Source organism: Epinephelus lanceolatus, chromosome 15 (genome assembly GCF_041903045.1).
Source record: "Epinephelus lanceolatus isolate andai-2023 chromosome 15, ASM4190304v1, whole genome shotgun sequence".
Taxonomy (NCBI): domain Eukaryota; kingdom Metazoa; phylum Chordata; class Actinopteri; order Perciformes; family Serranidae; genus Epinephelus; species Epinephelus lanceolatus.
This window is the reverse complement of record NC_135748.1, coordinates 32630524-32644517: the sequence shown is the minus strand read 5'-3', so window position 1 is coordinate 32644517 and position 13994 is coordinate 32630524. Positions and strand designations below refer to the sequence as shown.

The 13994-nt window shown below is 38.4% G+C and overlaps 1 protein-coding gene across 9 annotated transcripts in view; it reads right to left on the bottom strand.

The window, feature by feature from the left end:
* The window catches only part of LOC117266705 (uncharacterized), a 227713-nt gene extending 216604 nt beyond the window's left edge, over nucleotides 1-11109 (bottom strand). For 7 of the 9 annotated variants that reach the window (XR_013493396.1, XR_013493397.1, XR_013493398.1 and 4 more), the window contains exons 1-2: nucleotides 10836-11109; nucleotides 3854-3932 (exon numbers count right to left, since the gene is read on the bottom strand). Coding sequence is in view for 2 of the 9 variants with exons in the window: in XM_078175198.1 (XP_078031324.1) it covers nucleotides 3854-3919 (66 nt within the window). In the remaining 7 variants the exon portion in view is untranslated. Of the gene's footprint in view, nucleotides 1-3853; nucleotides 3935-10835 lie in introns of those variants that run through there. The other 2 variants (XR_013493401.1, XM_078175200.1) reach the window with 2 other exon arrangements.
* Between the last annotated feature and the right edge of the window lie 2885 nt (nucleotides 11110-13994).

Sequence of the window (13994 nt, the reverse complement as noted above, 5' to 3'; positions counted from 1 at the left end):
GGTATAATTCAGTAGCATTTCTGTTAGAGGTGTGCCATATCATCTTGTTCATGATAATACCAGTATAATTTGTAATATCACATGAAAAATTATATCGTGATACTCACAATATTTCGACTTGTTGGTATACTGACGTCATGCTGTTACCCATGGCAACAACAAGCATGGCTGAAAGCGAAATTATTACAGACTCCACAGTGGTTCCAAAAAGAGGAGCAGCTTCAGTAGTGTAGAATAAACTGTTTTTCGAACTATGAATGTCTGCACCAAATTCTGTGCCAATCCATTCTGTAGATGTTTAGATGTTCCAATGAGTAAGTGAAAGCTTTATGTTTTTAAAATGGTTTGAAAATATGGCAATTACCTTTTACAGACAAGCTGACATCAAAACAAACACATACACAAAAAGTGACAGAAGACTAAACACAAACATGACTCATTATTTTCATACTTTCCTTCTTTTTGATCTTTATACATTTTATTTATATATAATTTGCCAGTAAATGCCACTGAGGTCTGTGTTATGCTGTTGAATGTTTACTTCCTACCTAAGCCAGCAGATAATTAACTGGGACTAATTGCTTTTAATGTGAACAGACATACAGACACATTGGTAGCATCACAAGCCAGTTACAGCAGCTTAGGTGGTCAGATGAGTGTCTAAGGTCATGTTCACTGGGGGGGAAACAGCCAGAGTAAAATGTGTAGTTCAGAAGGAGCCTGTATAACAGAGCCAGCCGCGGCATTTGGATCCCATCAAAACCAAACTATGATGACGTTAGAATGTGCTAAGTGCAAGGATTCCCACTTCAAAGTAGGGAACGAGGCTCCAGTACAGTGTGGCGTCTGTCTGAAGCTTAGCGGACCATGTTAAGACACAACGCAGACTGGGGCCCTTGGGCCTGATGGACTGAGGGGAAGCTGGCATCAGCTACGTTGGACAAATAAGACACTCTGATCAGTGCCCAAAAACTTGCATCTGAAAAGGCCAAATGGAAAGGAGGCTGGACTTGAGATTAAGCAGGGATGACACATGTGCACACAGACACATGCACACTGAAGGTCTCTGAGGGAGAGGAAGGATGGATGTCGAATAGGCCTGGTGCACCAAGACCCCGTTCAAGCTCCTCCTGTAGCCCCAGGACCGCAGGAGAAGCAGCAGCAAATTCATTTTAATAACTGCTCTTATTTTGTCTCCTGCCAGCAGCTATTACCATAATTCATGCTCTGCTGCGTACCTCGAGAGCAGAGCTGCTGTTAATAGTCCGGGACACATCGGGCAGAGAATCAGCTCAGGAGAGGGGACAGGAAGGATAATCAGCGGAGGAAGAAGTACCTAGATCTCTAACTAAAACTATCATTATGTAAAAACACTCTGGTACAACTAAAAGTCCTGCAGTGTGTGCATGCAATTCCAACTCAAAGGGAAACGTCAGTATTTTTGAACCTGGACTTGGTTTTTCCCCATGTTTTTGTGTCTAAGTGACTCAATTTACATCCACTTAAAGTGCCTGTTTTTGCCACTGACAGGGTCATGTTGTTACTAAAAGAGTCTGACAACATTATGGAAAGGATCCCTATACAGCAATGAATCACTTTTCCTTAGATTAATCTGATCTGATCTGTTTGTTTGCATGTGTAACCAAGTCTTGCTCAAAGAGAAATCTTGTTCTGATATCTCGTGGACTTCTGCATATTGTCAAAATCAGCTTAATATTCAGCCATGACACTGTACTTCAACACATCATGCTTATGTTTCCAGCAATTTTTTCCTGCAACAAGTCACGTCTCACGAGTTTTCAGAACAAGACTCAGCCACAATGTGACTGCTCTGACTACAGCAGATATTTTACTGCAGAAAAATATCTGCAGTAAAGTATCTGCTACAGTATCATCCTGTTTTACATTAGACTGTTACTGAGGCATGAAGGTGTAAGCAGCATTTTACTGAGGTGGTGCTAGTTTTAAAGGCAGGCAGCACAGTTTGTCTACTTTTACTATTTTTGTGAGATACTGGATCATTTATCTTCTTTGGGCCTCATACATGTTTTTAAATAAAACCACGTGAGAGGTTTAGAGTGGAATTCTTAAGTGGAACTGCTGACAACTCACAAGCCAAGTTTCCATCTGAATATTGCACAAATTCAGATCAAATTTTAACCAAATCACTAGAAAATCTGTTTAAGAAAATGAAAGTGAATGCACAATGTTTCCCTCCAGTTCTGTATTGAATACAATTTGGGTGCATCGAGACAAACAGCTAGCACCACTAAAAAACACACAAAGAAAGTATCAGATCATTTGCCTATTATCTGATATACTGAAATCCAGGATACTTTTAATTAAATACAGTATCTACAGTGCAAACAAAGTTTGAATATGGAAAACAGTGAGCACAAAAATAGGCAGGGCGGGGGTGAGCATTTGTTCTTCTTGGCAGGTTCTTCATATTGACCTCAGGCCTAGATCTGTTGTGCTTGAATGCTGCCTGATTATGAAAGCACTTTTCAGCAGAGCTCTGAACTGGTATTGGAAAAAAAGGGGCTTTGCAGGTCATGGAGCTGTTTATGTTTTAGATCCCAGCACTAGAGTTTAACTTAATATTCAATAATACCTCAATCAAGGGTTTGGTAATGACACTATATCTGCAGTGGTTAACTACTTAACTGATTTATATTACATTAGAGGCAGCTGTGATAGCTCCTCCTCAACACTCGTCTATTTCAAACAATTACTCCTGAAATGAAATACATGTAAAGCAGCATGGGAAAGTGCTGCTCCTTCTCGTTATGCAAAGCCTGGCAGGAGATAAGCCGTGACCGTTAATAGAACGGCAGGTTTTCTGGAGCGCCACAGCTGGCCACAGGTTCAAACTGTCAACATCAAGTGAGCGCAAACCTGCTGCCTACTGTTGTGGCTTTACAGCGGAGCCCTGCCAGACATGGTGTGCAATTTTACAAACTGGCACGGTTACAAGGCAGAGTGGGCTATCTCCCAAATATGGACACTTTCCATGAAGGATCTATCATCTCATTGTATTTAATTGTCTCATTTCACATGCCTCAAGGGAGGACATGGATAATTAACAGTTACCTCAGGGCAGAAACCTGGGCAGAGCAAAGGCTGCTCTCTGTGTGTAGAAAATCTATAAATCAGTCGTAACAGCGGAAATATTTACTGCTGGTTTCTTTTGTACTGTATGTGTTGTTCCAGTTGAATCCTCAGGTACTGACATGTATTCCTGTATGTGTCACACTCAGTGTACCTGGGTCAAACACTGAATGTAACAGGAATGATTAAGGGTGCTTTCACACCTGCCCTGTTCGGTTCAGTTCAATCAAACTCAAGTTCGTTTCCCCCTAAGTGCGGTTCATGTGGGTAGGTGTGAACACAGCATTATGCATTGTCTGGGTTACACAAGCATGAGCATGTTACAGTCCTGGAGGATTATTAATGTGCGCCTCCTCCTGTACTGCCTTAATATGCACATTCAGCACCAATGCATCAGAACATTGTTTTCTAGTTGGAGCCGCGCCTCGTTTTCAAACTGTATGGTTTGACTAAAATGAACAATACAAGCAATATAGTCCACGATGAGCAGCGCTAAATCAACTCTAGGTCTGAAAGCACCCTAATTTATTGCACTGTATCAACTTCTGTCTGATGTGACTTGTCGCGCTTTTAGTATGGTTATGTTTGGCTGAATGTTGTTCAGTATTTTTGTATTTATTGTGTATTTATGTAAAACAGTTGACATCTTAGGATGCAGGACAAATTCTGAATATATTCTGATAAGATGAAATTAAATCAGAATAAAATAAATAATTAATGTGTGTCACATAAAAGGACTTACCAGCATATAAAACGTGAAGCTCATCATGGGGCACTCTGCTGGGCTGGAGATGTTATTCCTCATCATTTCTCTACTGTCACTGTCAAAAAGAAAGATACACAAAAATACACAAAAATTACAATTTTAAAACCTGAATATCACCATTAGAAACATTTAAAAAAAAAACAATTAAAGACCCCCTTCAAGACATGTTTCAAGACACATACAAATACTTTGCATGGACTAATTATTTATGCCCGATACCTTTTTTTTCACAAAAATGATCCATGACCTGTTAAAATTACCTCAAAGAGGACCTAGTATGCTCATTTCAGGTGCATACTTGTATTTAAGGCTTCTACAAGAACATGTTTCAATGCTGGTCAACCCAGAATTACCGTCTCGTCAATGTATGCCTCTGTAAATGGGTCAAGTTGTAGTTACAGCTAACATCCATGTGTCAGACTCACATGAAGCCATTTCAAAATATTTATTTAAATTAATTATACCGACTCTTTGCTTCATTCAGGCATCTAGAAATGCATTAATACACAAATATTTTTAGTTTCGAGAAAGTTTAGTTACTGATACAAGTTGTCAAAAAGGAGGTTTGAAGTTTGCACAATACATCACTACTTGTGTAAGATGTACATTGGATCAGTTGGACTTGTAATGACACAACAGCATGCTCATACATACATGTCTTAATCTCAGATTTAAGGTGAGGTCAGAGAAATTGTACCCCTTCAGCATATTTTTTATTTAAAAACAGCCTCATAACTCTCCTCATACTATATTCTGCACAGTAAAAGTCAAACATCACAGTGAAGTAACCAAAAGCAAAACACATTTTTGAGTGCAAGCAAGGGGACTTTAATTAGTCATGTAGAATTAAACTTCTAATGTTTTGATGCTGCTTTACTTGATGTGTAGGCCTGGTATGAATTTAGGCAAGAAAATATGTGAGCAAACTCCATTCTGGAAAGATAGTTGGCTAAACGCAGATTTGGACGGGTGTAACGTCTTTGACATCACCAATTCAAAGCAGTGTCAATGACCTGTTTGGTGGCTAATGCGGAAGATTTTTTTGGCCTCATCAAAACCATGCAAAGACACACAGTACAGCAAGGTCAAGAGGAAGAAGAGAGCGTGATCAACGAGCCATTCTCCCTCCGCTGCTAGTCCAACCCTGACTGCAGGAGGGCCTGACTGCCAAGCAGCCTACATGGGGGAAAAAGTGACTAAAAAAGGCCCGAGTTTTCCAGCAGGATCTGAGCGAAAGACCCAGACTCTGTCCAAACCTGTGAAGGCATGAATGTGTTTCGGCGAAAGGCCTGACGCATTCGCTCATTCACACGTCAAACAAGTTTCCCCTCAATGGAGGGCTCTTTCTTCGCCGGCTCTGATTCAGTGGAAATGCAAATGTTAAGGTCTTGCTCTGATTTGATGGAACTATTCATTTTGTCAGCCCGCCCTCCACCTCCCAACCTCTGCACCCCCACCCCCCACAACCACCACACCCTCACTGACGCTCAACAAATGCACCATGACGCTGTCACTCGCCCCACCACTCTCCGCTGCCAACCTGACATTCAGCTATCCAACAGGCTTAGAAACACACTATCATGCCCTCACACCTGCACGCTTAAATGTCACAGTACGAACATATTAAACTTTTCTTGACTCTGAGGACATAATAGAACATGTCTCTCATTCTGTGTGCCAGTGCCACGTGTGTACAGGCGTTGTTCGGGTGGTGTACGACTCCATCTCCTTATGGTGGTTCAATAAGCAACATGTCTGATGATAGCTGGAACCGTGAAAATGTCATTCTCACTGCAGAGTGTACTATTTCCATGCAGCAAATGCTCAACTGATTCACATTTAGTTCACAATATGACTTACATTTGCTTCCCTCTTTTACTCCTACTCTTTCTTATCATCTCTCTTAACCAGATGAAGTAACTAGTGTAAACTCCTAAAATAAAATACAGTTTGAGGCCCAAATATCTAATATTTCACAAGACCTGAGAATTTTTGTAGCAGAGCCTCATGCTGAAGTAGTTAAAGCTGGGGTAGGCAGTTTAATTTACTGAGCAAAACTCCCACAGTAAACTTCAAGCCTATTGTAATTCAACTGGACTGAGTGAATACTAGACTTCAGCACAACCTCTTTGCTCAGTTTTCAGGCTTTAGAAAATCTAGCTTGAGATGGGAGCAATCACAGGTCTTTTCAGAGAGAGGGGTTCCTACTGGCTGTTTTACAAATGCAGATGTATGTTCTTGTCCTTTCAGTGAAGGCCTAATTCAATGTCGGAGAATACTGTAGAGAGAATTGCTATTCCAGCATTGGCTGCAACTGCCTACGCTGCACTGCAACCCAAAAAAGAAAGGCAGACCTTTTATAAAAGAAAGTCTTAAAGAGACAATAACCAAAAAAACATGTGTTAATATCTGCAAAGCATTTCAGAGATGGAGAGAATATGTTGCTTATCAACTTGCCTTCTACGAACAGAAGCAAAAGGCTCAAAGTTCTCATATATATATAGCTAATGTTAACTAGATCCTCGAATCACCTCACTCCCCACCGCAACATAACACCTATCAGGAGAGCAGGGAGTAGCTCCAGAAACGAACCCCCAGTCAGCAGCCACAGCAACCTGAATCAAGCCAGACAGCTCAGACTCCCCGCCAAATCGGCTAACTTCTGTCTCTTTTTCCACTGCGCAAAAAACCCGTACACACCTGCTAACATCTGGCTATTTAATATAATGGGAAAGGTTAAAATCAGCATTCACACCCAGGTCGAATGACTCTGCAGTAGTCACAGGTATTTATCTGCTCTGGCTCCGATCAGCATTGATGCTAACACAACAGTTGGGTGAACATGCTAATTTGAGTCCCTTTACTAGTGAGATGCAGTGACGCGCCAACATAAAATACCGCCAGTCTCTGCCTGAGCAGCACACAAACATCGATCCAAATTAGTTTGTACCAAGTTTGAAAGAGAGACTGAAAAATGAAAGTAAAAGATGCAAAAGATAAATAAGACCATCACTGTGGCCCGGCATAGAGGGGGTTCGTTCCTGCCAAATTCGAGCCACTGTGCACTGCCAAGTACCAAAGGTCCATTTTCTGAGCTGCTGCCCACTCTCCTCCCAGGGAAAGCCATTCACAGTGGCAGAGGGCGAGGTGGAGAGACCGTGAGGTGGCTAGCTAAGTATTGCTTTTCTCGATTTGTGGTCTGAAAAACAGAGAAAGAAAAGACAGTATGGAGGGGCTGAGAGAATGTCCTGCGTGCAACTGTGCAATGAAATAAGAATACATACATCTATGGTCCTAAGGTGGAAGGGGCTTAGAACAAAGTGGAAGGAGAAGGGAGTATTTTAAAATTCTGCCATTTTGTTTGTTTGTTTGCCTTCTTGCCAGATTTCTGCCTACCCCAGCATCAACACTAGCTCCACCTTGACTATCTGCAACAATAAAATGCTTCATTAACAATCATATATTGTAATAAATAAAAATTTGCCATTCACAACGGACATAACAAGTACTTTTACATACTTTTACTTTTAACACTTAACGTACATTTTGCTGATAATACTTAAGTATACTTTTAATCAAGTAAGAGTTTGAATGCTGCATTTTTTGATACGGAACTTTTACTTAACTAAACGATCTGCACTTAACCCAGCAAATTCTTTGCACGTTTTTCTTTCTCATTAAAGCATGTGCTGCTAAATGCTTAAAAGATTGTTAGTCTGTTCAAAGTGTTTTGCTTTTGCCTCAATGTGTAGTGTCAATGAGGTCAGAGCACAAACTGGAGACAGCATTTTATATTAATCTCTAAACATTTATCCATCTGTACTTCCTGTTAACCAATCTCATAACCTGGCACTGAGAACAATGAAGTCACACAAAAAAAAAGCCTGGTGAAATTTAAGCTTAAGACACATGACAGCACGCACACAAGAAACTCACAAAACAAGCCCTAAAATCTGCACTTAAATCTGCCTCGGGGAGGACACTTGTCATCTCCACAGCACAGATTACAGGTTGTGAATCTCCTTATTTGGAGTGCAAGTGACTGATTGGAGGAGGCGCGATGAAGCCACATGTTGACAGTGCCAAATGAGGCAGGTCCACAGCAGGTTCATGCCATTAGTGCAGCTGAGTGTGTGAAGTGAGCACACCCTCATACAGGCAGGCAGGTACAGTAGGTAGGCATGGCTTTGGCGGAGGGCCCTGGGGCCACAGTGGACTTGCAGCCAATTAAAGGATTTGCCAAGACACGTAAATGGCCCAGATTCTCACTACCTGACACAAGGTGTGGCAGCAAGACAGGGAGGAGGTGGAAAGTTTTGCTTAAGACTTCTTCTGAAAACAAAGGCAAATCTGTCATTGCAGAATTAGTTGAAATACATCAGTTGCTTTTTTTATTTTTTATTATATAATAAATTTTCATAGTAGTGAACTCCTAACCTGTTTTTAATGCATGACAGGCTAAAATAAAAAAAGAAATAAGCTTTAAATATTGAGTGAAATGTTATAAATAAAACCATACAACTGTCCTACTTACCAAGTTATATTTTAAGCCAATCGTTGTTCTATTGCTTGGAAAGCCTAGTCATAAAAACAGCTTACTTAACAAACAAATCTGTAAATGCAAACTGATGACTCAGGATCAACCTGTGCCCTCACGCTGAATGAACACAGCTGGGTTGTGTTTATTAGTGAAAAAGAGCCATCAAGTGGCCAAAAGAAGGTCCTGCAGCTTTAGATATTACTGCCTGTTTGTTTCTCTGCAGGAGTATTGATTTTGAGTCACTGGGTCACGTTACATGGAAGCTACAGGGAAAAAAAATATTACTTCACCATTAAAATATTTATTTAAAAAAAAAAGAAGCAGAATCACTAAAATCCAATATGAAGATTTCTGTCCTGTGTAGCAATAATATCTGGTATTGATTTTAAGCCTCTGGTTCACATTACATGGAAGCTACTGAAAAAAAATCATTACTTCACCATTAAAATATTTATATAAAATAGAAGAAGCACTAAAATCTATAAGAAAGATGTGTGTCCTGAGTAGCAGTAATATCTGGTATTGATTTCGAGTCTCTGGTTCACATGACATGGAGGCTTTTAGAAAAAACATTACTTTTCAATAAAAATATTTATATAAAATAGAAGAAACACTAAAATCCAATATGAAGATATGTATCTTGTGTATCCAGTGTAGTTGTAAGAACTGGTATTGATTTTGAGTCACTGGATCACATCACATGGAAGCTACTGAAAAAAAAGCTATTTAACCATTAAAATATTTATATAAAATAGCAGAAGCACTACAATCAATCATCAAGATTTGCTTCCTGTGTTGCAATAATATCTGGTATTGATTTTTAATCTCTGGTTCACATTCCATGAAAGATACTGAAAAAAACATTACGTAACCATTAAAATATTCATATCTTTATAGAACAGAAGATGCACTAAAACCGATTATAAAGATGTGTGTCCTGTGTAGCAATAATATCTGGTATTGATTTTGATTCTCTGTTTCACATTACATGGAGGCTATAAGAAAATAAACAACAACATTAATTTTCCATAAAAAATATTTTATATAAGATAGAAGTAGCACTAAAATACAATATGAAGATGTGTATCTTGTGTGTTCAGTGTAGCTGTAATATCTGGTATTGATTTTGAGTAACTGGTTCACATCACATGGAAGCTGCTAAAAAAACAACATTTTTTAACCATTAAAACATTATATAAAATAGAGAAAGCACTAAATCAATTATAAAGATGTGTCTCTTGTGTCGCAATAATATCTGGTATCGATTTTGAGTCTGGTTCACATTACATGAAAGCTATTAAAAATATTACTTAACCATTAAAATACTTAGATAAAATAGAAGAAGCACTGAAATGGATTATAAAAAGATGTGTCCTGTGTAGTGACAATATCTGGTATTGATTTTGTGTCCCTGGCTCACATTACACAGAAGCTATTAAAAAACAAACAAACAAATAAAAAGCATTACTTTCCCCTAAAATATTTAGATAAGAAGCACTTAAATTCAATATAAGAAGGTGTGCTCTGTGTACTGATAATGTCTGTCACTGGCTCACATTACATGGAAGCTACTGAAAAAAAAAACAATACTTAACTATTAATATATTCATAAAAAATAGAAGAAACACTAAAATCGAATACAAGGATGTGCCTTTTGTGTCGCAATAATATCTGGTATCCATTTTGAGTCTGGTTCACATTACATGGAAGCTATTAAAAACAAACAAACAAATGAAAAACATTGCTCAACCATTAAAGACACACTTAAATAAAATTTGAAGAGATGTGTCATGTACAGTGATAATATCTGGTATTGATTCTGAGTCTCTGAGTCACGTTTTATAGATGCTATTTTGGTGAAAAAATCCATTAAAAATATATAGCCTATATAAAACAGAAGAAGCACTAAAATCCGGTTACAATAGTAAACCATACCTGCTTGACACTATGTACTACTGTACATCTATGATATAACACTAGCATGCTAACATTGAGGTTAGCATTTAGCTCAAGTACAACCTCACAGAGCCACAATGATCGTTAGCCATGACACACACTTGGCCATTAGCCTTATTAGCATATATGTCTTGTTGGTTATTATTAAATACCACTCTCATACTTTTGCTGTTAAGTGTGTTTTTTTTTTTTCATTTTCATCGCCAAATTATTAAAACTGTAAATATTAATGTCTATTTCTCCAGGTAATATGCTAAGTTACTTAGCTACCAAACTAACAAAGCTACCGGGTCAACAGTTCATCCACAACCACAGGTGTTAGCTATCAAGCTAATGTTAGCTCGCTATAAAGCAGGTTAGATATTTCCAGCCGTTTGTGCCTCATAAATTTCGCTTACAGAGATAACTAACTATCGGTTTCTCTAAAAGATAACAAAGAAGGTCGTTTGTAAAAACACTTACCGCTTCTCTGATGGTATTTCTCGAAACCTTGAAGACTTTTCTAACCGTTTGGATTACAGAGTAGGGTTGCTTGGCAACGCCTTGTAGGATTCCTTACTTTACAGGTTGTCCGCCATCTTTATTTTGATTCCTACCCTGCGTTCCAAATCGCATACTTCTACTATATGCTTTTAGTATGTACTGCAGCTGCCCTTAAAAAGTATGTAGCGTAGTATGCAGTATGGATGCAGTATGCATACTATTGGGACACACTACATCCGCCATCACATCCACCCTGAACTCCGACCCTCTTGCTCACCTCCGCCGCCGTCCGTAGCGCCACATTTGAATATTTTGTTTTGTTGTACTTCGGAGATGCAGCCAATCTCCTCTCCTCGAGCCCGCCAGAGTCGTGCATACCGTCGGAGGTGCCGGAGAGCTCTGTTGCTGTTATGTCGTAATATATGTTGTTGTTTCTAATAAACTGATGTGTTCACGTAAACAGTCCCAAGCCTATTATTAGTGACCTGTCTGCTGAACTAGTCACCAGTAGGCACATTAACCCCCTTCACACATAGCTCTCTGTTGCTGGCAGATGTTTGATGTTAAATATATTTACAGCTGTGCAGCTGCTGGCACTATATTCTGTCTGCACGTGAAGCAGCCTTACATTCACATTACTTTTATTTGTAGTGTAACATACTTGCACATTCTTACTACATTACTGAATATGTATTTGACTTTTACTATTTATATATTTACTAGTCTATACTGCTCATACCTGGCCCATAGTGTATTCATATTTAGTCATATGCATTCATTATTTATACCACACTTACCCCACTGCCTATACTGGTAGAATCTTCTATATTGTAGTCATAGTTGAACCCTAACACTGATTATACTATAATCACAATAAAGTTGAATGTTGTAACTGTGTTCTTGCAAAACTGTATGATATGTAACAGTATATAATCAGATCATTGCAGTCCTAATATGTAGTGTCTTAGTATCTCAAATTAAATAAACCATGTATGAAAGGAAGTGTGGGCGTTGGTTGTACACGCAGCTCAGTCAGTGTGACGTAACTTCCGCTGCGCAAAGGATTGTGGGTCAGAATGGCCAAAGAAGCATGCTGACATGCATACTGCGAAATATGACCGGATGTAGTAGAACATCCTGGTACTTTTGGCATACTGCATCTGACATACTATGTATTGGGACACACTAATTCTTTTTCTGGCATACTAAATAGTATGGTAGTATGGGTATTGGAACGCAGGGCTACATCAAGAAAACTAGGATAAAATACCTTTATAGATTCCTTGTCGTAAACGGAAGTGCAACTTCGCAAACAGGTTAAATCTTTTAAGTAAAGGACTGTTCTGTACTCATCAGAGGAAGGAGGTGGCTGGAGTGTGACTCTTGTTTAATTTGACACTCCCCAAAGCTACAAATATTTCCCTTGAGCCTCCCTGAATGACACCATAGATTAGTTAAAAGATTTTAAAACTTACTATTTGATGTTTGAAAGTCAAAAGTTGAGGATGTAATCCTGGAGTTGAAAAAAGCTCTCTTTTTCACTCATCCTGCATGCTGCTTAATTAGCACAAACAGTTTACTGTTGGCCAAATTTTAAATGAGACATGTAGAATAAAGTGATTTTTAGGAAATATTACTTCTTTCAAGCTCACATTTTTATTTATTCATTCGTTTATTTTTGTTTTCCTGATGGAAGCTAAGTCCCTTATGTTGTGTCCAAGGACTGTCAGAAATTTGAAAATCCAATGAAAATTTTTTACAGTTTCTCACCATGATCAATGTTGTAATTTTTATTTTTAAAGAAAATATTTCTTCCAAACCCCCAGTCTTGGAAGGCATGTTTTCTTTAGTACTTGGATACACCTTGTGGTGCAACCTGGACACATCTTCAGTGATGTTTTTAAAAAAAAAAAAAAAAAAAAAAAACCTAAAAACTTGTAGTACAAAAAATCTAAAATACAACTATTTAAACTTGTATGAACCTCCTCTATGACAAAAAAATTAAAAAATAAAAATTTAAGTCCCTCCTCAGTGCTTAAAAAAGTATTTGACATACTTCCCTCTTTTAACACCCGCCCTTTCCTCCTCATAAATACCAAACAGTCTGTAAGTTAGTTTAAAAGTTCTTTAAAATATATTTTAGATAAACTAATGGTTACTTGTAAAACTCAAATGTAAGCTAATAACCAAGAGCCACAAACCAGAGCTTGGTAATTTAATCATAAAAGCAGATACCCTCCAACATAAATATAAATGTATTGTAAAATAGCTATCAGTTCAGTGATAACATTTTTTCAGGGGTTAACATTTGCACGTACCAAATATAAAAGTGTCTTAATGTAAAAAAAAAAATAAAATAAAATAAAAATGTAGGTAAGTGGTGATGGAGGAAAGGGCACACTTGGGAAAAATTGGGGTAATAATACAAAAACTTGATTTTCTTAAAAGTTAAAAGGCATAAATCACTAAGCAACTAGAGTCATGCTAGCAGCTCTGTAAGGCTGTAAGCACAATGCTGCTTTGAGCTAAATGCTAACATCAGAATGCTAACTGTATCTATGGTGCTAACATGCTGGTGCTAAACAGGTGTAAACTTGTTCCACGTTCACCATCTTAACTAAACATGTTAGTATGATAAAAGTTGTCGGCTAAGGCTGATGGGTATGACAATAGTTTTGCAGGTATTTGGTCGTAAACCAGACTGAACCAAATTAAATGTCTGACCTGAAAATGTGCTAGAGCAGTGGTTCCCAACTAGTCCAGAAGTGGCTCTAAAAGTGGGTCGCAGGTCCACTCTGAATGAACCACAAGTGACTTTCTAATGTACCAACTTTGTAAAAAAAAACACAGGTTATTTTTATGTACAGTGAATTTCCAGCACAGAGCTTTTATTTTGAAGTGCCGTTTCCTGCTGTAGCGCAAATGAATTACAAACAGCTACTTAACAGAGACGGCAAATTAGCTTGAGACATGGTCAAACACAAGTATAACGCTGAATGTATTAAACTGTGACCTTGAACTAATGACTAAGGAGAAATCTGGACCTTGTGGCTGAACCAGTTGGGAACCACTGGGCTAGAGGAAAATTTAGGGAACCACAAAAGGCAGTAGGATTCATTGTGTCTGTACCAAATTCAA